The sequence below is a fragment of the Falco punctatus genome (assembly GCF_963210335.1).
Source record: "Falco punctatus genome assembly, chromosome: 1".
NCBI classification, from domain to species: Eukaryota; Metazoa; Chordata; class Aves; order Falconiformes; family Falconidae; genus Falco; species Falco punctatus.
Genome location: NC_137580.1, coordinates 52,184,618 through 52,210,249, shown reverse-complemented (window position 1 = coordinate 52,210,249; position 25,632 = coordinate 52,184,618). Strand labels below are relative to the sequence as shown.

Below are 25,632 nucleotides of genomic sequence, written 5' to 3'. Positions count from 1 at the left end.
TTCAGGTTAAGCATCATGAGCAAATGCATTGATTTGCAATGCCTTTACTGAGTGGGTAAATAATGCGCAGCTCCTTGGGAATTTGTGTTGTGATAGATGGGGTCAAGTACATGTGAAACGTCTTCCTTCTTTCACTTTGTCTTAGATATTATTTAAGGAAAAAGGAAAAGCTAAAAGCAGTTATCCCCACTTTATCAACTAAACCTTTGTGGCTGCCTCTTTGTGGACACTGAACACTGGCATGTTGAGCTGTGCTCTTTCTGGAAAACCACGCTAAGGTCTGACTAAAACAAAAAATGTGTAGGTTCTGCTTACTTTTATCTGTTTGCCTGAATTCCCAGTTCACCCATTGTGCCTTTGCAACAGTTGCTGTGCAAACAAGTGATTTTTTATTTTGCTGGGTGAATTGAAAAATATCTATATGTGTATGTGTGTGCATTGGGTGATTGGACGTAGTTTTGCAAAGCTGCTGGAGACTGACCCTTTTATCTAGTAGCCAAATAGTTTAAAAACAAAACAACAACAACAAAAAGCAACAACACCAGCTGACCCAGAATGTGTGCAGTCCAGTTTCCTTTTTAGCCTGCAGGGATGTGACCCCACTTGTCGGGGAGTCTGTCATGTATTTTGGGATGAGGGGCTTGCAGTCTTTGGTTTTGATGCTCTTCCAATTTGTTTAAAACAATTACATGTTCATCTTCTGAACCAGAGAATGGCTTTTCTGCCATGTGTCAAGAGATTCACCCCAGATGGTGGAACACGTCCAGGAAAACAATCAATCAACTGATTAATTTGGGATTACAGCAATGTTGGTATGGACTCCCAGATAACCTTCCCAATGGAAATAAGCATGAGAAAATACAGTCAGACCTTAAGAACTTTGGAAACTTGGCATAAAGCATTGCCCTGTATTATCTTTGTTTGAAGAGAGGTATTGATATTTCTTCCTTAGAGGAATAGTCTGTTTAAGTACAGCACCTTTCTATCCACTTTTGATAAATAGATAAGGCGGTGCTGCAGAGAAGGGGAAGGAAACTGTGGTGAAGGAGGTTATGTATGATGCTAGTCTTGAACTAAGTGAAAGGGTGGGAGGCGGTGGACTGTTTCAGTAATTTTGCTGGCTTTGAAGTAATCCTTCCTTTATTACCTTCTTTCAGAAATTGAAAAAATCTTGTCTTGTTTAGATCAAATCTTTGCAAATTTGGTGGCTCTGGAAACACAGTGATCTGGAGCACTGGGTTTATTTTACCATTGGGAATAAATAGAAACAACTCAAGACCCTATTGTTACAGTAAGATCTGTAAAAGGTGTTTGTATAGCATGAGTGTATGGCCCTTCCTTCGACCACTATAGCTGGGAGAGAGGTCAGCCACACGTGTGCACAGGCAAGTGTGTGGTAGTGTTCCTCCTTCCATCAAACATTCCCCAGGAGTTCCTTGGAGTCTTCTGGGAGGGAAAAAAACATCTTTTGTTACAACAAACAGTAACACTAGGGGAAGTTCCAGAAACCTGAGGAGCTGCTTTTATATCCATTGCCTGATTACAGTAAATCAAGCCATTTTTGTGCTGGAAATTTGTGTTATTTTGGTGGCGCTTCAAGTTTGAGATGGAAAGATTTTGTTGAAACCTCACTTCATCTTTCACATTTTCCCCATTTCTAATAATAGGCCGTGTGTAACTGCATGCAGTTGGAGAGAAAAAGAGGCTAAGAAGCTCAGGAACAGGGTGAGGATTTAAGGATGTCTGAAAATGTCAGTCAGCTAAGGGAGAATATAAGAATGGTATCTGTAAATATCACATGGAAGGCTTCTCCATAGCTGTTTATATTTTATCTAAGTAATTTGAAAAATTGTTTATGCATGTTCTTTTCCATATTTTCATAGAGACCTAATGCATCATATTGTCATGCATTGCCTGTATTGTAATTTGAAAAATGCTCACTGTGTTGTCATGTGTCATGTCATCATTTTTGAGACGATGACTTAGAACTGAATGTTGGAGCACAAAACTGCTCATGCAGCAGTTTGCATAGGAAGGCTGAGAGAAGGTGAAGAAAATAGGTTTTTATGTTAAAAGATACAGAATAATTTTTTAGTTTCTAACCAAAAAACCTGAAAATATGATTTCTGTTTTTAAATACATGGGCAAAAGGGAAAATAACACTGAAAAGGAGAATAAGCTGAAGGTAAATGTTGCTGCAGAAAATAATAACAAAGACTCAAACTTAGGTGCTAGCTAGCCATGAATAAACTTAGGCTAGAAATTGGAAGAAAACTCCTGGCCACTACAGGAGCTGAGTTCTGTATCAGCTTCTTAATGGAAAGAGCAAAAGAAGAAACAAAATAAACATGTTTTATAAATCAAATGCTTCCTGAAATAGCTGAGGATTGGATTTCAACCAGATGATCTAATCTGATCCTCGGTTTCTTTATCTTCAAGTCCTGTGTTCTTCCTCTATCACTGAGATGTTTGATTCTCTATATGAAGTCTTTCTTTGCTTCCATTTGTCAGAAAGCCCACGTGTCTACAAAGATGAGCATGTTCTTACAGAGGATTTTCTAGCTGGTCATTACATGGAGTGTGCAGCCCCTGACTCAATTTACATCAATAGCTGCTATTTTTAAATCAGTGGTGCTAATGGTGAGAAGAAAGCAGAAGTCTCTGGTTAATCCTTATGCCATGGCTTCAAGGCATCTGACTTTTCTGTCTTATGCTGTGTAACATCTTAGAAGTAATCATTTGTGTCCTATAATCATTCGGGTCCTAAATCCTGTAGGTATTTCTGTGGGTTAGTAGCACTTCCCTTCAGAAGTCCTGCTGACTTCAGTGGTGTTTGTGTAAAGCTGAATTTAGTGATTTTGCTTCAATTCCTACTTTAAAAATAAGTTTCTTTCCAGTATGCATAAGGATGACAAAATCAGATCAGTGCTATGTTTCCAGTCACACTCTCATCACAGAAAAGGGTAATCAATAAAATGCACACAGTGATGGATTTTGAAATAAATAGTTAACTTTATGGTAGTGAGATCTTAATTTTTTGACTGTTGCTTTTCATAGCAGTTGCATTTTCAGACACAGTTAAGAAACATTGACAGATCAGACCATTTCAGAAAAATGTTTCTCTTTTTGTCTCTTTATTGAGAGTTTTGTCTTATAATTGAGTTTTATAATACCTTGTCATGTTTATGGACTGTGAGTGAAGTCTTTCCTGAATACTGATACAATAGAAACATGATGGCGTAATATTCAGAATATGTTAAATTGACATTATGAAGTAAAAAAAAGAAAACTCAGAGGATATCATTGCTCTGCCCCGAGGTGTATCAAAGATATTTTGGTATTTAAAGTTTAAATCAGTCTGTGCTCTTACTCTGAATGCCAGTGTGCAGCTGTGTTGACAGCAGAGTGGTTGTGATAAAAGGGTCACTTTGAAAGTCATGAGGTTTGTTCAATCTGAAATGCCATCAGGGAAGAAAAAAAATCTCTTGGATGTGAAACACAAAGGTGTGATAGCACACATGTAGACATAAAAGTACTGAAATGAAAAGCAGCATCAGTATTGTTGCCTGAAATGGGCACTTAGAGGAGCTTTGTGTGATGTTTTAGCTTCTCCAGTTAGAGTGAAATGTAAGAATTTCTAATACTCGTGGTCTCTCACAGAAGCGTTCTTTTAATCCTTCTTGAGAAAGAGTTTGGAGCTTGCCTGAGTGGAAAAAAACCCCTTCTCTTTGTACTAGAAAAGTGTATGATGTTATAAAGAAACAAATAAAGCCATGTTGCTGTATATTGAATTAAAAAGTGGTAAACTTGACAGTTTAGGTTAATTTTCCAAGATTTCTTTTATTCTATAAACTAGGAGCCTTTACAGTCTTTTCAGCAGATAAGCATCTTTTGATAATGTCAGATAGTTCCTGCATCAGATACAGAGAGTATTTGTACAGAAATAACCTTTAGTTTTCCCGGGTATTTAAGAGAAGTTTTGGTCTGTTGATAGTTGTAAGGCTTTTGTGGGCAAAACAGTAGATTTAAAACATGCTGCACTAAAAGCAGATACATATTCCAACTGTGAGTTACAGCTCAGTTCAGGAACTCATAGTAACCTGGAGATGTGTAATTATTATGCAATACATACTAGTGTCAGTTAAAGATTTGCTGAGGGATCTGTGCCCTATCCCCTGCCCCACTGTGCCAGTCTGTTGCTGCAGACAGCCATCCATCCAACACCAGTAGCCTTAGGGTTGGCATTTTACCCTCCCAGCTGGCAGCCATCACGGCCTGTCATATTAATGCCATTCCTTTTTACTGTGTGGGCTGTGAAGCACAGCCACAGGAGATCCGATTTTCCTTTTCCGGGTTTCTTTAGCAATGGAAATAGCTCCTACCTACACTTGGGGGTAGGAGTATTTTCAACTACTTCTACTAAGTCAAAGAGATGAAAGTATGGGAAGTTTAAAGGCATCCCATGAAAATTTCTCTTTTGGTTGCCTCTCAGTGAACAAACTGAGGTTTGGGGCTGTTAAGAAATAAAACTAGAATTGCTTTTAATCTGGCCACGCCTTCACACCATGCTTTTTTTTTTTTTTTTTTTTTGGGGGGGGGGGAGATAATGTACCCCTTGAAAATATTAAATACAGTGTAATTCAGCATATACTTTGGGATTAATGCCTGGTTTATGTTTTGTTTGAATACACCTCTTTGTAGAGCAGCATAGAGTAAATGTGTAGCTTTTAACAGTTCTGTTACAGAGGTTCTGAAGAAAAAAGAACCCCTAGTACCTGGTAGGTGACTGTGTATATGCTGGGTAAAGGAACTGCTGGAGATGACACATGAGGTTCTTAGCAGCAGGAAAACTTACAAACTATATTTTTGAAAATAGATTTTACAAATTATCTTAATTGAAGCTTTCAAAATGTGAATGCTTTGACACTTGAGAGCACTCCTCTTACCTGAACTAGTGTGTTTTCCTGAATGATCATTAATTACTTGCTGATGGCTCACAACTCCAACACTTAAGACATCTACTGCTGGAAAAATGCACCGAGGTATTTTAGAGCTTCATGTAACCGTGAAAAAAAAGATTTATTCCAAAGCTGTGTAAGTGACTTAGGTACATTATTCAGATTAATGGGGACTAGATAGAGAAAGCCTAGTTAAAAAATATACTGTTTCTTCTGTCAATTAATATGAAATATTTATACTTAGGAAAGTGCAAACTACTAAATATATAGAACAGTAGATGCAGAACTCATGAATGTAAGACAATAAAAATACTTTATTTTCCTTGCGCCCAGGCACAGTGCAGGGCAAAGAAAAGTTTTCTAAGCTCATCTCATCTATTTTTGGCTAAGCTGCATGGCTAGCATGTAAATGCAGATGTTTACTAGTTTTACATTGCAATGGAAGTTGCTTTAGGGTCTAGACAGTGTTTCTTGTTAGCCAGTCTAGTATGTAGAAAGCTAAATAAACAACAGTAGGAGACTTTCATGGGAAAAAACAGATCAGAAGGACAATTGCATGAACAAGGGTAGCCTGATGGTGTTAGTTCAGCCAATTAGGCAGTTGTTTCTTTTGAATCTTCAGTTGTTATCTGACGTACTCCGGAAACTTCACTTTTTTTAGGAACACTCAGTTATGGCTTTGGCGACTTTTTTCTGAGTTTCATCAGAAATAAGGTTTATATCTTTCGTTGCAGCAAAACTGTTACCGTCTGTCTTAAAGCTGGTAATTCTAGTCAAAGGGCACCTTCTGGCATGCTCTTCATTTTCTTTTCTGTTTGCTAGCAAACAGATATTGCTGTTTGCTCTGTCCATTTTAGCTATTGGGCACAGTAAGGAAGATAAAGTATTTTTATTGGCCTACATTCATTAGTTCTACATCTACTGCTCTCCATACCCTGTCTACCATCCTGGAGCAGCAGCCGAAGTCTTTAATTACTGGCATTTGAACCCTCATGTCCTAAAGACTTCAACAGTTACCAGAAACCATAAACATTGAAGATGTGGTCTGTTACCCATCTTAAACAGGAGAAGGAGGTCAGAAAGAGACTCTTCTGTCCCAGGCTCTCCAAAAATTTGGTGCACTGTTTTTACTCTTGGTGTGCTTCAGGATGAATGCAGCTATACAATAACATAATTGTGCACTGCTACTATGATTAATTTGTTTTTTAAAATATTTGTGGGGAAAGCCTGGCATGCCACACTGAGTTTTCAAGACTGTTTTAGCTTTCATAAGTTCACAACCAGCAGCATTCTGTGCTAATGGGCTGTCAACGTGAATTCCTGACAGGGAGATCATGTCTGATGACTTTATAGTTCTTTCTGTAGATTATTATAGAAGTGGTAATGTAGATTATTGTAGAAGTAATAAGCCTGGACTAGAAAGGGGTTGGGTTTTTTCCTGCTTTCAGTCCTGTCATAGTGATATAACTGTATGAATACTTCACTTACCTAGGACTGAACACACTTTTTGAGTTTTTAGTTCAGGTATTTCCATGATACTGCCATCTGTATAGTGGATGAAAATGTAAGGGACGCTTCTGTGCTTTTATTAAAGTAAAAACTTTCTCATCATTGATCTCATCATTGAGGTAATTGTTTTCAGTAATGTAATATTAACAGAACAGATGTTAATCAGTGTCTGATCATCATTGTTACTGAGAATAATTATAAATTAGTTATAAAGACTCTTAGTCATAGCTCAGTAAAGAAATGTTTTCTTCACGTTCAAGTAGAAGAACAGAAAGTCAGGCTATAAATAGGGTACTGATGATAAAGTGAGTCTGAAAATATAGCAGAAATGTTTAAAAGGCTATTTAAATGTAGTCATAAGTTTAATGTATTTTTAATTGTATTTTATTCTTCAGTCATTATGCAGAATTATAATGGTGAAGAAAAAAGAAATATTGCCAGATAACATAATAGAAATTTAATTATGATGTTCAGTTTTTACCAAAAAAAGAAAAAAAGCTAACACAAAAAAAAAATCAAAGAACAATAACAAAAAAAAATTACAAAATGCCCACCAGATTGCAAGTGAAAACACCAAAAAAAGATGTATTGGATTTCTAAAGTAGCTGTTAAAAATGGAAGATATTACTCAGGCTTCCAGGAAACAGCTGTATTTAAAAGAAATTATTGTAATTCATGTAAGGAATATCTTAAAAGTACTGAAATTATTTGGGTTCCTCAGTTACATAGTAAGTATTTTGACTTCATTAAAAAAACTTTCAGAGAAAATTCAGAGAAAAAATATTCAGTCAGTAAAATGACTGATCATAAAATTCTGCTTGGAAGCACTGCCTTTTGGAACTAAAATTACAGGAAAATGCACTAATTATTATTCAAGAGGGAGAGAATTTCACTGAAGAGGAAATTATTAGATGGTTTGGATAAGGGTATTCTTATGTCTTTTGCATTACAAAATTACATGGAATATCTGCTTTAGAAATAGTTACCTAAGTGGACATAGAATGAATATTGTGTGGTTTATTATATTTTAGCTAATAGCCTTGTTGTTGTATGTCAACCATTTTAGTGTAAATTAGCTGAGAATGAAGAATTAACATTTTAACTAATGATACTGCAACAGAGCATATAAATATTTTTGTTCTTCACCATTGCTTAGTTTATTTATTTACCCTGAATTATGTGGGTTACCTTGCACCAACTGAGTCCAGAATACCTCCAGAACTGGCTTTCTATATGCTGTTAGAGTAACAGGTTTTATAGATGCTATAGGCATCAAAGGTTAGTTAATCAATGCAAAAAACCCTTCCACATAATACTGTATTAAAAACTAGACTGTTAATAACTATAGGTACTAATTAATATATTCTTGGGGTTTTGCCAGGTTTTGTGTTATTTATATTTTCTAATTTAGTGGTATGGTTTGCAGTTTTGGTTTGCTGTGGACTGACTTTGCTTTAAATGTTGTTTATTCAGTTGAGTGGCCTTTAATCTAAGGCAGAAATGACATGCTCTTCACATGGTACAAATTAATGTGGTTAATGAACTATACCATTTTATACAAGCAAAGTGCCTGTTTTACTCAGTTCTGCAGTAGATGAGATAAACAGTTCTCCCATGGAGAATAGCTGGAGACAGACAGGAGAGTCTGTAGCATGAAGCTGTGACTCAGTACACCCCTATCACATGTTCTGCTCCCAGTTCTCCCAAAAGAATTAGCTGGGCAATATAGCCATTGTATCTTACTATGTAATGCTATTTGGTGGGGTATTATTCTATCAAATACGATGAACAAGGTAAAATAATCTGACAGGTTACAGAACACCTCTTTAAAGACTGAGATAAGTATTTTGCAAACTTCTCATTCTGTCTGTAGACCTGTAGAGATGGAAGAAACTTGGTGTTTTCTTTGTGTTTGTGGGGTTTTTTTCTATAGCTTAGATCTGTAGAAAATAACAGCCTTTTCCTCTCTCACTGAAGAATGTTGGATTGTTTTTCCAGCAGTTTTCTTCCACGATCTTTGTCTCACTTCCATTGCTTCTCTTCCACAGCTGCCCTGTAGATCTTTTACCCCTTGAATTGCAAATACTGAAGCTTTTCATTGAGACAGCGCTTTATCTACGAACCCTATCAAGATATATCAATCTTCTCTACATGCCCTGCTTTGCAGTCAAAAGCTATTTTGCTTGATCTTGTCTAGAGCTGCAGACTTTTTTTTTTTTTCCCAAAACAGAGCGAAGTTGCAAAGTGCTTGTCTGTTTTCTCAAAACATCTCCCTTTGAAGACTTTTTTCAAAGCATTGAGCTAGAAAGTCTGGAAGCTCTAAGCCAAATCAGGGCTCTCAGGATTTCCAAATTCCAAAACTCCTGTATGGGCAGAATTTGGAGTGCTGAGTCTTGCAGGAGGCCACAGGGCTGTGTGGCCACAAGTGGTCCTCCTGGTGGGGCTGCAAATCCTATGGCTGGCTGTGGGGCCGCTGCCTGAACACAAAGGTTTGTCTTTAGTCTGTATTGAAAGATGAGCTGCTGCTGAGGGAGAGTTCCTTCTCTTTAGTGGTACTCAGGGCACAAAGTTTCCATTGCCTTTTGAGGCGATTTACCAGTGTGATACATCTCCCTGATTTGTATTGGGCATTTATTCTTTTAACATTCTCATTTCATAAGTCATATATATAGCCATACGTTCAACTCCCAGTTTGGTACTGGATAAAACCAGAATGAGGAACTCAGTATTTTTCTTTCTTTTTTATGTTTTCTATATTCAGATTTTTGCGCTGAATCAAGTAACTTCTGTTCAGCAGTATTTACTTGTAACTGCTGACTGAACGAAATAGTAAATAGGTGGACTTAATTTTTCATAAGAAAATATGATACTTGTGCAAATTTACATTCTTATTTGACAATCTATAGAATGTATACCAAGAATATAATTTCTGTTCTAGCATTCCAATTTCATGCATAAAAGACTATTGCATTGAGATTGCGGATGTTTACCAGTGCATGACTTTTTTTCTAAGCGTAACTGGCCTGATTATGAAAGGAAATTAATAAAATGCAGAGATATAGAAGCATTGTTGCATGTCTAATTGTGTCATGTGTGCTTAATCTAGTTTCATTAAACAGCCCATTGATATACAAGTCCTGCAATGAGAGATTTGTATTTTCCAATAGATGTAGCATGGTAACAGTTATAACAGTCTTTAATGACACTGCAGTATAAGAGCTTCTTCTATTATGTTCACTGCAGTGCTGAAAAGAACGAAGAATTAGAAATGAATCACTGTAATTGTGGTCAATGCATTACCTCTTTAAATTCATGTTCAGAAGCTAACTTTTGAAAAACTCCTACAGGAAATCCTAATATACATTTTTTATGTTATGATCAGAGCTAAAATAAAGGTGTTTCACTGAAAATTGTGTGGAAAGCCTTCCAGGGGAAGTGCTAATGCCATGTTCATCCCCCATGAGGAAGAATATCAGTTAGCTTTTTGGTGAAATTATTTCACCCACGTTCAAACACATATTAAAGTGGCAAAGCCCATGACAAAAAGTGTGAAGACTTTCAGAAAATACAGAAGTTTGGTTGGATTGCTTTTGTTGTTGCTTTTGTTGTTACCAAGCATCAATGTTTGAACACGGGCAGTATGGACCCATCTGGCCTCATGATTTTGTAGGGGACTGTCCTAGTTTGGTTGCTTTGCATTTCTCTTTGTTTGCCTAAATCTTTTTTTCACTTCACTCAGTTGTGGAGTGTGTTCTTCAGTCATATGGCTCTCGGCAGGCATTCATATCCCCTGCTCTGTATCCTAGTAGGGTCAACTCTCTGCTTTTCTGGATATATATCTATATACAGCAATGGTCTGACTTAATTTGGTTTCTCATGTTTCTAGATCTGGCCTGTCTTTCACATAACTCACCTATTGCTTTTCAGGCTCCTTTGTTCCTCCATATAATTTCTCTTAAGTCATCCCTCTACAGAAACTAACTTTCTCTGTTTTGTGATGCTATGAGGATGCCTGCCCATGCCATGAGAAAGTTTGAAAGAGCTCAAAGGAGCCGCTAGTTTGTTGGGTTTTTTTTTGACTTTGCAAAATATTTTTACCATCACTAGATTAATGGATTCTTTTTCAAATTAGATTGAAGAGCTTTTGTGGCAAGTATGACTAATAATAAATTTCAGTCATGATTAATATGTATCTAGAAATTACATTTGAATTTCAAGGAACCTTTTTGCAGGATAGTGCCCATGCATTTTAATTTCCATAACATTTATGCTTTCTGATATGTTTGTGTCCTTTTGTACTCTTTGGGATTTTTATGATTTTTTTTGGTTTTTGCCTCTGGCTTTTTTCCTCTCTTGTACAATGTGTATTTTCCCAAATGGGTCTCGAACAGCATTTTTTCATTATACTGACAAGAACAGCAACACCTCTGTAGATTGTCCTACAGCAAAGGTGTGACAGAATAAATGATCATAAATAAATTATCTTACATGTTTTCTGTGTTTCCAGTCCTTCAGTTCCTTTCTCCAAGGCGTAAGTGCCCTGGCAAGCCACTGCCTTGCATGGCTTTTGAGACCTAAAACAGATGCTGACAGAACAGTTGTGATTGTTGTTTTGCCTGCCATACCTTAGGGTTTGAACCCAAATCCCAAGCGTATGGTAGAATAGGCAGTGGAGGCCACTAAGGATTGACAGACCACATGCTGCTTGAATTTCATTAAGTTATGCGTGTTCAGCTGCTTATTCTGCATGTTCAAAGTGCTATTGGGAGCAGTCACTTTTTTTACTCACAGAATTCAGATACTACATATGGCTTGTAGAAAGATACTAAGCTGTGGTTTGGATGGTCTAAACTCTCCATATCTCAGTCTCCTATGTATAAAGTAGGAGTAAATAAATGTATTCACCCTGTACTTCTTTTGGTGTGATTTAAACTGGCAGTCTTTAGGACAGAAAGTTCAGTTGAAGCCTTTGCTACTGTTGTAGATGCGTTCTCACAAAAAGTCCCAATAGCTGATGATGAAGAGTGATGCTTACTAACATATGTAGCCATTTTCTGCATCATGTTGCCTTTCTTTTATGCACGTATTCATGGTATCTGCATCTGAAGGATCTGGGAGGGAGGTATATCTGATACCATGCATCATCTGCATGTCCTCTTATGTGTTTACAAGTTCCTATCTCATACTGCCATAGGGCAGCTTCTGATGTGTCTGTTTTAAGTGCAGTGCCATTGAACACAGGGGGCTACATGGCACTGCATCACAGAGATACATTCACAACTGTCCAAGGGTAAGGCTAGTACAAAAGATAAGCACATAGATCAAGCAAAAACATGCAAGGAGAAGATCTGGCGGATGGATAAGTCTTTGGTGGTGTTTTTATCTTAATTTATATGTATTTTGGCAATCAGGATTGTTACAGATGTTTTTGAAAGGAAGTGTGGCTATTAATATGGTTTTGATTGTTCACACTAACTTGTTAAAATGCTTAAAACAGAGAAAGGACTTGCATAGTATGTGTGTACATGGATCTTGTTTACAAAGCTGAGTGATGAGGCAGGTAATACCAGCACACATGAGGACCTAGTGGTGGAAACTGGTAGCCCAGAATACTGAAGACCTGAGTGATGTTACTAGGTTTGCAGTTCTCCAAGCTGTGGTGAAATAATTCTGGAAATAGATGTGCAACAGTAACTGAAATATGTAGCCAATCAGCAAATGCAATCCATGTTTTATTCTATAAAAATAGAAATATTTGTTGAAATACCCTATTGGAATGCAGGAAGCCAAAGATCATAAACAGAGACTTTCAGCTACTAGACAGCTATTACCCGGGGGTTACTGTCAGACCAGCAATATGCCAGTGCTGTACAAAATAGTCCACTGCCTAAGTGGAAGGAAACACGAGTGACAAATGTGGTATTCAACTGAGCTTGTTGTTACGGAGGTCAGAGTCCTTGGCTGATGGGATAAATAGACCTTGCCAGAAGTGCCAGCAGTACATCTAGTAAGGCAGTGTATTAAATAAGCATCAATGAAAAGTATGCTCATGGAGAAGCAAATGTTTTGTCTTTTTCATTGCTGAAATAAAGTGGATAGAGTTAAAAAAAACCCCAACTGTTTAATCTCTTTGGAGCTGTCTTTCCAACTGTTACAGTCTAAAAGTATTTTGGAGTACTGCTGAATTTTCAGAATTGCAAGTGTTTTAGTAGAAACAATCATTCTTATCTTTAATGAACAACTTGTCACATGATATTCTGGAAACTGTTGTGTGGATTCAGTGCTCCATTATCTGCTTACCATCACTGAAAGGTTGTAAAACAGGAGGTGCAGTGGTGTGAAAGAGTGAAGTGTCATTTTTCTAAAGTATGATTTTGACAAATCACATTTTACTGGCTCAGAAGTCCCTGCGTGCACCTGAGCAGAGAGTTATAGAGCAGTGCTAGTCACTGAGGTGTGCAACGCAGAGCATGTTCATCTCTGTAAGTGAAACAGCTATTTGGCAGAGGAAGTTTACTAAAACCACTGACTTGTTGGACTCTGTTTCAGGTGGCATTCCATTTGTCCTCACTGGAGAGTTTTTCCAGCAGTCGCAGAGGCCGGCTGCATTCATGATAGCTGGGACAGTGAATTGGCTCTCCAACTTCGCAGTCGGACTGCTCTTCCCTTTCATTCAGGTACTCAACGTCCTTGATAGTTGGTACACTATGATATAGTTGGTATAGTGTGATATATGATGTTTGAATAAAATTTTCACATGATATTAAATGTCTTTTTATTAAAGTGGATGAAATTCCCACCATGTTTGTGATACATTTCAGTTGTGCTACCCACTTGTCTCCTTGTTTGAACGTCTCAGAGAAAATTGACCCTCTATGGCAAATTCCCCACAGGATTGCTTTAGCAATGCAGTCTGATATCTGTGTCTGGAATTCATGGTTACTGATGGTGATTGTCACTGCCTTTTTCTTCAGCCTTTAGGCTACCTATCTTCTGGTTTACACTATACTTTGAGAATCCTTATTAGTCTCATTGGAGAACAGATGGTCTCTGATTCTCCCTCCCTCTAAGTTTGGCTTCATGGCTTTCTTTTTTTCAATCTCTTCTGTCAGGCTTTTACCTTCTTCAGTTGGTTGCTTCTTGCTGCAGCCTAGTTGCTGCATGGATGAATTTGTTCCTGTCTCAGCTTCCCCAGACTTCACTTTTAGTGGATTGCTTTGTTTCCTTGGCTGAACTAGTTACACGGAGGACAGTTTCATCAAGAGACTGTGTTCATATTTTAACAGGATAAGTTATTAAAAAAAATTGAATTTAAAAATAATTTAAAATAAAATTTGAAGTTCAATATAGAACACCATTTTCCCCATCTGATTCCTAAGAACACTTCATCACTGTCAGCGTGTCATCATACAGCTTCAAGAGTTTCTCATTCAAAAATGAGAGGTCCTTTTCCTGACCATGAACCTCTCCCAAAGACTGTCAGCACTCTCTGGAGCTCACATAGGAGCTGATTCTCTGTTTCAGGAGCTGAAGGACAGCTGATCAGTCCCCTGACTGACTATGTCCAAACTCTTCGAAAGAGCCATCCTGTTCCACTGATAATATTTTAAGAGTGAAGCTTACAACTACAAAACAAAACATAGAAGTCCTAATTAGTTTTTTAAAATGCACAGGGGAAAATACTACTGGCAGGGGAAGGGCGTAGCGGGGAGCAAGCCTCCCTGCAGGTTACTTGCAGGTCCTCACACCCAGGAGAGAGATTTTGGTTTACTCTTCAAATCAATGCAGAGCAAGATATTTGAATACCAGGCAAGGTGTTACTGCTGTTCGTGCGTTCCTATAGCTGAAAATTATACGATACTGCAATATCATATGAGTAAGAATATTTGCAGATACTATAAAATTATATCATATTGCAAGATTTTGTATATTCATTTTCATTTGACAAGTAGAACTGCTTTTATTAAACGGTACTGTTTTTTATTATGTTATTATATATTTTATTATTATAAAATCTCATAAATTATATGAGATACTTTATGGGAGAACTTGAAAGCTTTATAAAGTCTGACTCTTGATCTAAGTTTGACAATTTAAAATTTCTTCTAAAAGGAAAAAGTCTCTAATAGTTTTGATTATTTGCATCACCTTCTAAGCTAACATGAGTATAAAGACTGTCATCCTTCCAAACTCTGCACTCTTGTAACATGAACTTCAATTAGACTGCTCAGAGCTAGAAGTCTTAAGAGCTTGTTCTAGTGCTTACTGAAATCAATGAATTTTTTTGACCAGCTTCACAGTGAAGGACTTGCCAGCTTAGACATTTAAAGTGAGATTTTCAAAAGCAGGTGGAGACATAATTCTTTTCCTGCAGAGGTCACTAGAACATCTACCAAATGATAGAAAGAATTAGACAATTCCCTTGTGTTTTTGAAAATCTGTCCTTTGTCATCAGCATCAGTCTGGTCCAGGAAGCAGCCACAAGCTTGTCCAGCAAGTGGATGCTCCCATGTGGTTTAATACCTGTTTCTCCAAGAGGATGGGGACTGACTTTAGACAGTATGAGACATCAACTTCCACCCTGGCTGGCCAGGCACTAGCAGTCCCACTCCCTGCGTCTGTGGCAGGTGACAGGGAATGAGGTCTCAAATCGAGGGGCATATAATCAGAATACTTGTATTTGTTACATTTTTAAATCATCCAGAGACATTTAAGGAATAATCTCCAAAACTGCAGTTTCTGTCTCCTGCACAAAACAGATTTACCTGAGCTCTGGCTGTCCATCAGATATGAATTCATGCAACTCAGGGATCTCCCCTCTTGTCCTGCTAATCCTACCTGACAGATTACCTGGTGGGAAGTGTTTAAAAAGACCCTCAATAAATTCAAATTAAAAGTCAAACTACACTCTCTAACTTTTCATATGCATATTAAAGCTTTTTGAGTGATTTAGTATGCATCCATATGAAGTTTGCTGTAGCCTTGGGGAATTTATCATGTTGTGTCATAAAAATTTCCCATTGTGTTACCAGTTCAGGTTTAATGAAGGTAAATTACATTTCCACCTTGCAGAGGTTTTGAGGTTTTTCTTCTTTAAAAAGTAATAAAGGGAAAAGACTTGGAGTTTGCACCTAAAGATGAAAGCAGTGTTACTCTGACTTTGATTTTTAAAGCTTTTTCACAAGATCAGAACTATCACATCTCCTCTTTCAGCTTGTGAGTCACCTGTTTCTTTACAGAAAGGCAATACCCTCTTCTTAGCTCATTTTTGTAAGTCTAAAACAGGAAAAAATCTTTTAAGTGCCTTCACAGAACAAATGTATAATCCCTTCTGTGTATTTAAATAGTAGCCTGATTGGTGGAGAAACAGCAACCACTTTTTTGATCATTGGTGTGCTTCTACAAAATTATCCCAAACATTTGGGAAACAAATATGTTAAGTTTAGAGTTACTCAAAAAATCAAGCAGTACTTAGTTCTCCAAATGTCACCAATTAACTAGCTTAGATGCCTAGCTTTTCTTCCCTCAACCATCTGTAGGTATGTATAATAGAACACTGGCTTGAGTCATACATTAAAATTTATGGATGAGATTGAAAAGCTAGTATGCAAATCAATTTTTGACAAATTTAAAGAAAATTTAATTGTGGCTACTGTTCCAGCCCTTATCATTGCCTATTTGAGAAGAGAAATTTGTTTCGCAAAGGATCTGAACTAAGATTAAAATGATAGCTGATACTATATTGAATTCACAAATACATTTGATATTGTGTTACTAAGAGGTGTCCAATAGTAGGTGTCAAAAAATGTGCCTTCTTAAAATATTTTTTAGTGCGAAATAGAATAATTGAAGAAGCATTCTTGCCTGTGATCTTGGAACATACAAAGAAATTATAAAACATCTGGGTAGAGGTCTGAAGGCCTTTCAGACTTGTGTTTAACATAGAGCTTGACCTTGTGAAATGTCAAACGTCACCTTGAGTGATGCTCCAAATAATGCAGTTTCTTGAGATCTAAAATAATCATTTCCATCATGGACAACTTGTGTACAGATCACCCAAGCATGTTAAGTTGTGTCACAGTTGAGCTTGCAGTGGGAACATGGATGTGGTTTGAAATTCCCTCAGAGACAAGTTTGTTGTCTGTTTTCTTGAGAAAAAGCGTTGGGTGTTGTCCCTACTGTTAAAGTCCACCTACTCATTTTAAAATAGTATGCATTGATGGAAATGGCTTGTGGTTGCGTTATGATATCAAGAGTATCTCAACATGTGAATGACAAGCTCAGAGGATTAATTATCTTCTCCGTGTTCCTAGCATAACTTGTGTTCCCTAACGGTTTAGCTTCTGAGACTATAAAACAGGTTCTTTGTGTGGTGTCTGTCTCAGGAAGTGCTAAGCTAGCTGGAACACTTTGAGCAAATGGAGTGTTACAAAGTAGCCTCCAAGTGTTTGCTCGTACTTGAAGAGAGTTTATGCTCAGTCTGCAACCTGTGAGTAATCAACTTACCTTTATTTTTTGTGTGTTCAGAAAACATATTTAGAGTGAGTTTCTGTAGTCACCCACAACAAATCATTCCATCATTTATTCATGTCATCTGTCAGGAATAAGGGTAATACTTTATGACTCAAGTGAGCAGACATAACAAACCAAGGAAGCCTTAGGAGCGAAAGTTTTGGGTGATCGTGGGTTTAATCATGGAATCATTCCTGCTGGAAGGGGCCCCAGGGAGTGTCTGGTCCAGCCTCTTGCTCAGAGAGGGTCGGCTGTGTGATGAGACCAAGTTTCTTAGGACCTTGTCCAGTTGTGTCTTAAAAGCCTCAAGGATTTACTTACTTCTATATTAGTCTATATTTAAATTCAGATGAGTCAATAATCAAAACTGATTGTAGCTAAAATTCAACCAGAGTTTGGCTGTTTTCTGAGAATACTTTTTATCTCAGTTTTAAACATTGAATATTATCCACTGTCAAGCCTGAGTTAGAATAAAACTGGCAAAAAAGTTGGAAAAGAAATTGAAACTTCCTGTTACTCATCATTGTATTTGATAGGGTAAATCACAACAAATGTTTCACTCTGTCTTGACAAATACATGCTTTCTGGATGTTAACAGGTGCATGTTCTACTCTCCCTCTGTAAAACTAGATCTAAAAAATTAATCGGGAAGAGTCTATGGGACAGATGAGTCTATGGGACATATATACACCTAACTGTATAATCTTCCTTTTCTGACAAAATGATCAGATACTGCTGATTATAGAATAATAGAATGAGTTGGGTTGGAAGGGAGCTTAATGACCATCTAGTTCTAACTCCCTTGCCATGGGCAGGGACAAGGGAGATTGTACGATTAGATGCACGGAAGAAAAGCAAAATAAAAGTAGGACCATTTTAAGTTCTTGTATAATGTGAATTTTGTGAACTTTGTGCACGTATGAGATACAAAATATTTGTAGTAGTGAAGTAGAGACATTTGCATTAAAGCTCTCTCATGTTTCAGAATAAGCAAGGGGCAGCCAAATGGTTCTTCCTTATACACAGATCTGCAGGTGTAACTGGGACACATAACCTTATGCATTACAGATCGATGATATTAATGGTTTGCAGAAATGAGTATGAGGCAACCGGTTTCTTTAGCTTCTTCTTGAGAAAAATACTAATGCCATTTTGATGAGAACTCAGGTGTCAATGATGCTACTGGTATTTCCTGTAGGAGTAAGCCATTGTGAAGATCTTTTCATGCTAGGGACGAAAATAGCACTGTCCTCAACTAGGGGAGCAGGAAGCCCACCTTCACCAAGCCTTACTTTACATGGAGGTCTTCCTTGTCACTGGGTGTTTCCTCTTTAAATGCCTCAGTTCTGTCTCTGTCCTAATCTCATTAACAGTGGTTAGAACTAAATCACAAGTCAGGATAACAAACCTGAATATGTCAGATTTTCAGATTAAATCCAGTAACTAGAATAGATAATACTAGCAGAATAATTACTACTTCATTCCTTAATTTATTTCAGCCAACAGAAATTCTAGAGGGAAAAAGAGCATATATATTTTTTAATTTTTTTTGTTGTTGTTTTGGTGAGTATGTAAGTTTTAGTGAGTAATTCTAGGTATTTCAATATGTGTAATATATGTTCATCTGCGTGGTCAGACTGAAGCATTTTTTCAATAATTACAGTGTAGGTATTTATAAACCCTCCAGCATGCTAAGAAGCTTAATACATGACATCAATTAGTCTTTGACTAGAATTCACAAAGAGATTTAAAAAAAGAAGCAGGCTTTTTACATGGGAAGCAAAAGCATGCCTGTTTGTAGGCAGCATAAAGGAGAATTTTGAAGGTCTCTTCTTTGTGTTCTGCATGCTTTCTTCCTACCAATGTGCATTTTTAATCTAGACGTGCACTTGCAGGCCTTTCAAAATTTTACTAATCACAGCAGTGGTTATGTGGCTTCTGTTCTTCCCAAGGTAATAGATTATGTGGGTTAAGTTTACTGGCTGTTGTTCCAACATGTACAGCCTGATAGCAAATCTTAACTTTCTTTCTTGGAAAGTGACTCCACACTATGAAAGTGTGAATGTTTGTATGGTAGACATGAGAGTAAGTATTATTCTTCAAGGTCAAAGTCAGTTAAGAGTATCTTCATCACTGTCAGTGGGAAAGGTGTTAGTCTGGAAAATAGGTAAAGCTATTTTCCTGCACAAAATGGGTTGACTGCTAAATATGGATACATTAGGAACAATATTGGTGCCTGTGGTTCCCTTTGTTTTTTGTTAGCACTACACAACCTCCAGCAACAAAGCTCTTTCTCTCCCTACTTAACCCACACCCCAAACCAGACTGGAGTTGCATTTGCATCTAAACCTCTTCTTAGAAGAGGGTCTTGAAATGTGAGAAACTTAAATTTGCATTCCTGCTCATCTGGAAACTGTGTTTCACTTTCAGCAGGGCACTTGGCCCCATTTTCACAGGTGGTACTGTTTACTGGTTCAGTATATGCCCTTAGGAATCTTACTAATGCAATCAAGGGCAGGGCTGCTAGATACTGATATCATGCCATAATCTGCCAGACCAAGCACAAAGTACTCAATGGAAGATGAGACCACACATTCAAAAAGTCAGGTGACGGAGTGGTGACAGGATACTTCTTTTAGTTGTGGTTCTAAAGAAAGGATAAAGCATTTAAGAAACTATAGTATGTATTTTTGAAAAGAGGATGCTATTTTATTGCTGTCTGCATCATGTCCGGCAGCCTGCCCATTTGGTCAGAGCTGAACAGTGACAGCAATCAGAAGCCCCAGCTTCTTATCTGCCTGCGTCCCTGTCCCAGGTGGCTTTTGCTGCCTGTCAGATAGGAGTGGAGCCTTGTTTTTCAGGCTTCTGCGACCCTCATGGAGCATAATAAAACCTTTTTATCAAATTTCATTGGATTAATTGATTTTTTTATTGATTGCTACAGTGAATGTGAAGTTTGCATTTAATGAAGGTTCATCACAAGGTCCTCTGCAGTAACTTAACATCACAAAGAGTTAGTTCAGATAACAGCTCTAACAGGGAGGTGCTTTGATACTCAGCTTAGTTTAGAAAGTTTCCAGGCATGCCAGACTCACTTGCAATTGCTTCCCCATTTTTTATTTATCTTGGGTCCAGGCCTGTTTCTGTTCACTGATTTTACCAGCAAGAAGGGTGAAGAAGCAGAGAGAATGCATGTTATATTTTCAGATAACCGCATCAAGGAGGATATTAGGAAACCTTTTAATCGTGAGAATAGTGTAACTGTGTAATGATGTGTGGAAAAATTATAGCTTGTTCATTACTGGAGTTCTATAAAACAAAGGCAGACAGATGTTTGTCAAGAACTGAGGCTGCCTTAGTCATGGGAACAACGGACTGGCTGGCATCTGTGTTCCTGGTTTTCTACGAGTTTATTGACACTCTGAAGCCTTCAGGGCAGGAAATGTCTCTCATTAAGTGTAAACACAGTATGTGGCTCTTTTAAGTCTCCTTTAAGCTTTTTTTTGTTAACTGTTACCATGATACATCAGTGTCATTGCAAGAGGGGCTGCTGCAGGTTGTGGTGGCAGGAGAATCCAAACTCCAAAAAAAAGTAGAAGACAACTGCAATTATTCCTCTACTTGGAAATGATGACAGCATAGTAGGAATACTGTAATGATGCTTTGGCCTAAAAACTCTTGAAAAATGCAGAAGAATTAAGAGGGAGAAACAGCAACAATTGCAGTGCACTTGGAGTGAAAGAAAGCAAACCTAAAGGTATTCCATCAGAAGAAAAGATTTGAGAAAGGAAGGACTAACTGAGAACAACTGAGGCGGGAGAAAAGATTGCGTATTTTCTTCAGTTCAGAAGGATCAGAAAGTATTAAACTTCTCTGACACATTGGAATAAACCTTGTGAATTTCAGAACAACTTGAGCAAGAATAGAGCATCCATGGAAATTTGAGGAATCTCTAACCCGAAGGCCTTCAAGGTTATATTAGTCATCCTTCTGTAAGCTTATTACTGTTTCATATATTCCTTCTTTTATGGATAATGAGAGGAAACATATCATTTTCCCTTTGGCATTAGTGACTCATTAAAAAACCCACAAACCAACAAATATGACCAGAGGAACTTAAATGTTCTTCTCTGGTTTAAGGTAGAAGCTGTCAAACATCACTTACTTCTGCATTAGTATTTCCTAATTGCACTAAAATGTGTCTCACATGTGCAGTATTCAGTTAAAAATGAAGGTTTCCAGTGGATTTCATACTTCTCTATAAGCTATTGATTAATTCAAAATCACATCTAGTTCTGTTTTAAAGTCAGCCATCAGATACTTTATTTCTTGCAAATTTTTGTTTCTTTAATCTTCTGTTGAACAGAACAGACTGGGGGTTTTGACATATTTTCCATTGCTGACTGAAGAGTTTATGTAAATGTATTTCAGGCAGTGAAGTCTCTGTAAATCGCTCGCAAACCGTAAGGAGTTTATCCACAGGATATTTATTCCAGTCCTTTATTTAATGAAGAACTCCTTAAACAGAAGAATAATGAATGGTTAAACAACATGTAAAACAAATATGCCTGCTTGTCCATAAGCCTCCTGCTTTTTCTTTCTCACAGGCACGTGTATAAACAGAAACCATTTCCAAAGCACTCAGATGCACAAAACCCAAATCTTGTAAATGTGTACATACACAAATGGATACAGGCACACACTTACTAATTTAGCCAGACTCAAAATTGTTACTTGTGGATATTATTTGGCATCACCTACTTAGATTTTCTGTTTTATTTTATGTTGCCAGAAACAAAATCTGAGGTCTTGCCTGACTTTGCTGGAGCTTGTGGTTCAAAAATCTATTCTAAAGAGTGAGTGATAGCTGGTAGAAATTGGTATGCTGAGGAGGTGCCAGAGTGTGGAGAACAGGGAAAGCTGGTAAATCAGAAATTAGAGCGTATGTATATGTGGAAATAGGTGCAATGAGCTGAAGCATGCAGAGGGAACAACAAACGACAGCAGCAAAAAAGCATATCAAAACGTCTTGAAAACATCTCGTGCAATAAAATAGGTTTGTGTTAAGCTGTTACTCTTCAGTAACAGTAAATTGGCAGGGTAGGCTTCTGTAATCTCATGGTGTAGAATGACCTTTAATTATGTGTTATCTAGAAAAAGGTGCTTATTTTTTGTAATGCATTGTGTAAATACAAAGAATTACTAAGCATTAATAATTGGCAATTATTTTCATGACATGTTGTTTTCATTACTTACTAATGCATTCTTATTTCATATTTCAGTTTCTTCCATTACATTGTTATGAGGCATTTAAAGACTATATTGCAAATTATTATTGTACTGCAGGGCAACATATCAGATTTCTCCAGAAGTTTTTTGTCATAGTAATTTCTTTCACTTTCTAGAAGAATGTGCAGTCTTTTTTGGTGTCAAGAGTTACACTGTATAGTCAGTGCATATTCAAGAAATACTTAAATTGCTATATACTTGATTGAAATTGGAATCTTAGCATGGATATATCAAACTACAATGTAGAATGAACACACTTTCCTTTCCCAGTAACTCACTGGGAGCAAAAGTAAGCCAGAGAGGAAATAAGGACATTAGTCATTTTTACCCACTGTGAGTACTCTTGGGGGTTTGTACTTCGTTAAGTAAACATCTCTCATGTTACCTTTGCCTGCTGCTCACCCCATTGCCCCATGCGCATCCCTCCGTCTCCCCGGGTTATGGTGATAGCATCTGGCTAAACTTAGGCTTGCCTCTGTCTCATACCCTTCTTTGCTAGCCCCTGTGCCATCCTCATTCAACTGGCCTTCAGTCTGATGAGTGTGCTTTAGCAGGGGGATACCTCTGCCTGGTAACTCCATCTCGGCAACAAAAACTTACTGCCCAGAGCCTTCCTTTTTCATCTTTCTGCCCTGCAGAGAGGAGCTGCATCTTTAGTGTTCCTCTGGTTCCCTCTCTGTGCCATCAGTAATTTTCCAGAACAACTCTTCTTCAGGCTTTCCTCCTAATACAAATGTTTCTAATAACCAGGGATCACAGAGGAATGCCCAGTTGTGATTACAGGACCACTAAGTGGAAAGGTGATTTTACTCCCAGCTGGGGTTTGACTTTTACCTTTGGCACCATGGGGCTACACACCTACAGCAAGGAAAGAGAGTTTTGAAATCATCGGAAGTATTGGGAAAGTGGTCAATGGAGGTCTTCAAATCTTTCCACATGGTTGTACTGATGTACATGAAAATGATGTAGCTCACTACCAAAATGACAAAGAACTGAATTGCTGCTATGGTTTCCGAGGAAAAAGGACAAACTTAAATGAGTTTCATTTAGAAATGGAAGGAACCTCTTTTTCATCTTGTCAGGGCTACATACAGTCCCTGAGGACTGCAGGGATCTTTCCCCTCTTTTACTTCTGTCACAGGAGAAATTTGTGTTATCCCAAAATGGGATGCAAAGCATCATTTTCTTGCAGCATTTTTGCAGCAAGACCAAGGCAATAATAGTAATAAACTGCAAGATGTTTTGCAGCTCTCTGGCAGAGCAGTAGATAGAATATATCATTTTTGCAGGGACTAATAAATGTCACTGTGTAGCTTGAATGTTTTGTCCACTTTTTTTAAAAAAGCTTGATTTTACCAAGTCATAATAGTTGTATCCATCCTCCATCATCTGGGTTTTTTACATTGTTTCCCTGTAATTGGAAATTGGACATGTTGATAAAACATGTATATATTGTGCTATAGATTCCAGAGAAGAACATTCAGACCTTAGTGAAGACTTGTGTAAAACGTTTAAGTTATAGATAAATTCCTGGCTCTTCAGGGTGGGGAACCAAGTGACTGGCAGAAATGACCTCTGTAATTCGTATCCATTTCACTAGGAATGGAAAATTATGTGCTTTTTATGATGGAAGAACAAGTCACTAGATTTGGGGCAGGCTTCAATAATATCAGAAATTGATGGAAAGTCTTGGGGCTATCCTGTTGCACCCCATCGATGTCCCTTCCATAATAATGTGTGTTTTCACAGAGGAGTTCAGTCAACAAGGTGATAGCATATTCTGAGCCATAGCAAATATTAGGAAAACTTTTAAATTAATTAAAATATCCAATTAATATATTTTCTCAGAAAATGAGAACAACGAACAGTGTAAGAGCATAAGCAAAGGCTGCTATGAAGGAGTTTGTATAGTAAATAGTATATAACAAAAGATCAATTTAAGTATTTATTATGAAGAGCTGCCTGTATCCTCTGCAGTTGTGGCTGGGGAACACCTTTTCAATGAAGAAACCCTTGGTATTGAGTGCTGATATTTGCCTAACTTTTCTGCATAAGGATAATAAAATGAGGACACAGCTATAGATGTGCAGCTCATTGCAGCCCATCACAGTCAGATTGTGCCCAGTTTCTGAGCTGATGGGTGGAGATCTAATTCTTGTGCCCTGGTATAGGAGGTCAGGGTCAGTGCTTTGGTTGCCAGACACTGATGCTGAGAGGCAAAGCCAGATGCTGAGATGACAGGAAAGAACAAATATCTCAGTGGACATCACATCCCCCAAACAGAGAGTGCTTTTACTAGCTGGGTTTTTAATTGAGGAACTCGGAGACAGTACTCTGATTTTTTGTGTGTCTTCTTCATATAAGCTTTTTACTTAGATTAGGGTAGAAGGCATGTGAAAAAATTAAAGTCTAAATTGTCACTAGCTAGAAATTGGGTAAACTTTGATTTTCTTTAATTTTTAGACTAGTTAAAGTGTCTTGAAAAATAACCTGATTGCATCAGTGATCCAGATGGTGCTCAGCAACACATGGGATACAGGTGCTACAAGGCTTGTAGCCGTAGTTCAGATTGCTTACTAGTGCGATGCAAAGACCTATATGTGTGTTTATTTTCCCCCTTTCAGAAACTAATCTATTTCTGCCTGTGAAAAAATACTTCCGAGTCATTATACTTGTTACTGGAGGCTCTCCTGCTCTTCTGCTCTGTTTCTTCCTTATTTTTACACTTGAGATTTTTCCTTCTTGTGCATGAAGATTTATTTACCCAGCAAGATTCTCTTTTAGTTTTCCTTATTATTTCCTTATCGTGTAATAATACCCCTTGACTTCTTCTATTACGCAGTACAAGAATTTCTATAACAAAGGTGTGCACAGAAGCCTATACATAGATTCCCTCAGCCAAGCTATTTTAAGCTTTTGCAACTATATCTGATTAAAGTATTAAAATAGCTAAAGTTCCCCTCAACGTTGAGAAAATGGAATGCAGGCTATCAGAAGGTTAGGTATGAAAAAAAATGCTCTTAATTAGAAGCAACCCATCTCAAGTATAAAATACAAGGATCTGTGAACTGATTTTTATGAAGAGGTAGTGACTGTGTGAGGGTTGGGGTTGAAATTGCAGTTCATGTCTGAAAATGTCTCTATTTTTTACTTAGGAAATATGTTTCATACATCATATTCTAGTGCTCTGTCCTTCTTCATTGTCCTACACCTTCAGCAAAATCTTAAATTATGTCTGAAACTGAAGAAGGACAAGGGGTAAAGGACACACACTCTCATCCATTTGTTTCAGTGGGTTAGATTAATTTGAAGCAAAGTAAGTAAAGTCAACTGTCTACATGAATAACTGTTTTGCTGCTGATCA

At 37.5% G+C, this 25,632-nt stretch overlaps 1 protein-coding gene across 2 annotated transcripts in view; it reads left to right on the top strand.

The window, feature by feature from the left end:
* SLC2A9 (solute carrier family 2 member 9) overlaps positions 1-25,632 on the top strand; it is a 135,009-nt gene that overhangs the window by 91,784 nt on the left and 17,593 nt on the right. For both annotated transcript variants that reach the window (XM_080387805.1, XM_080387804.1), the window contains one exon: positions 13,017-13,144. In XM_080387805.1, coding sequence (XP_080243931.1) covers positions 13,017-13,144 — 128 coding nt within the window. The remainder of the gene's footprint in view (positions 1-13,016; positions 13,145-25,632) is intronic.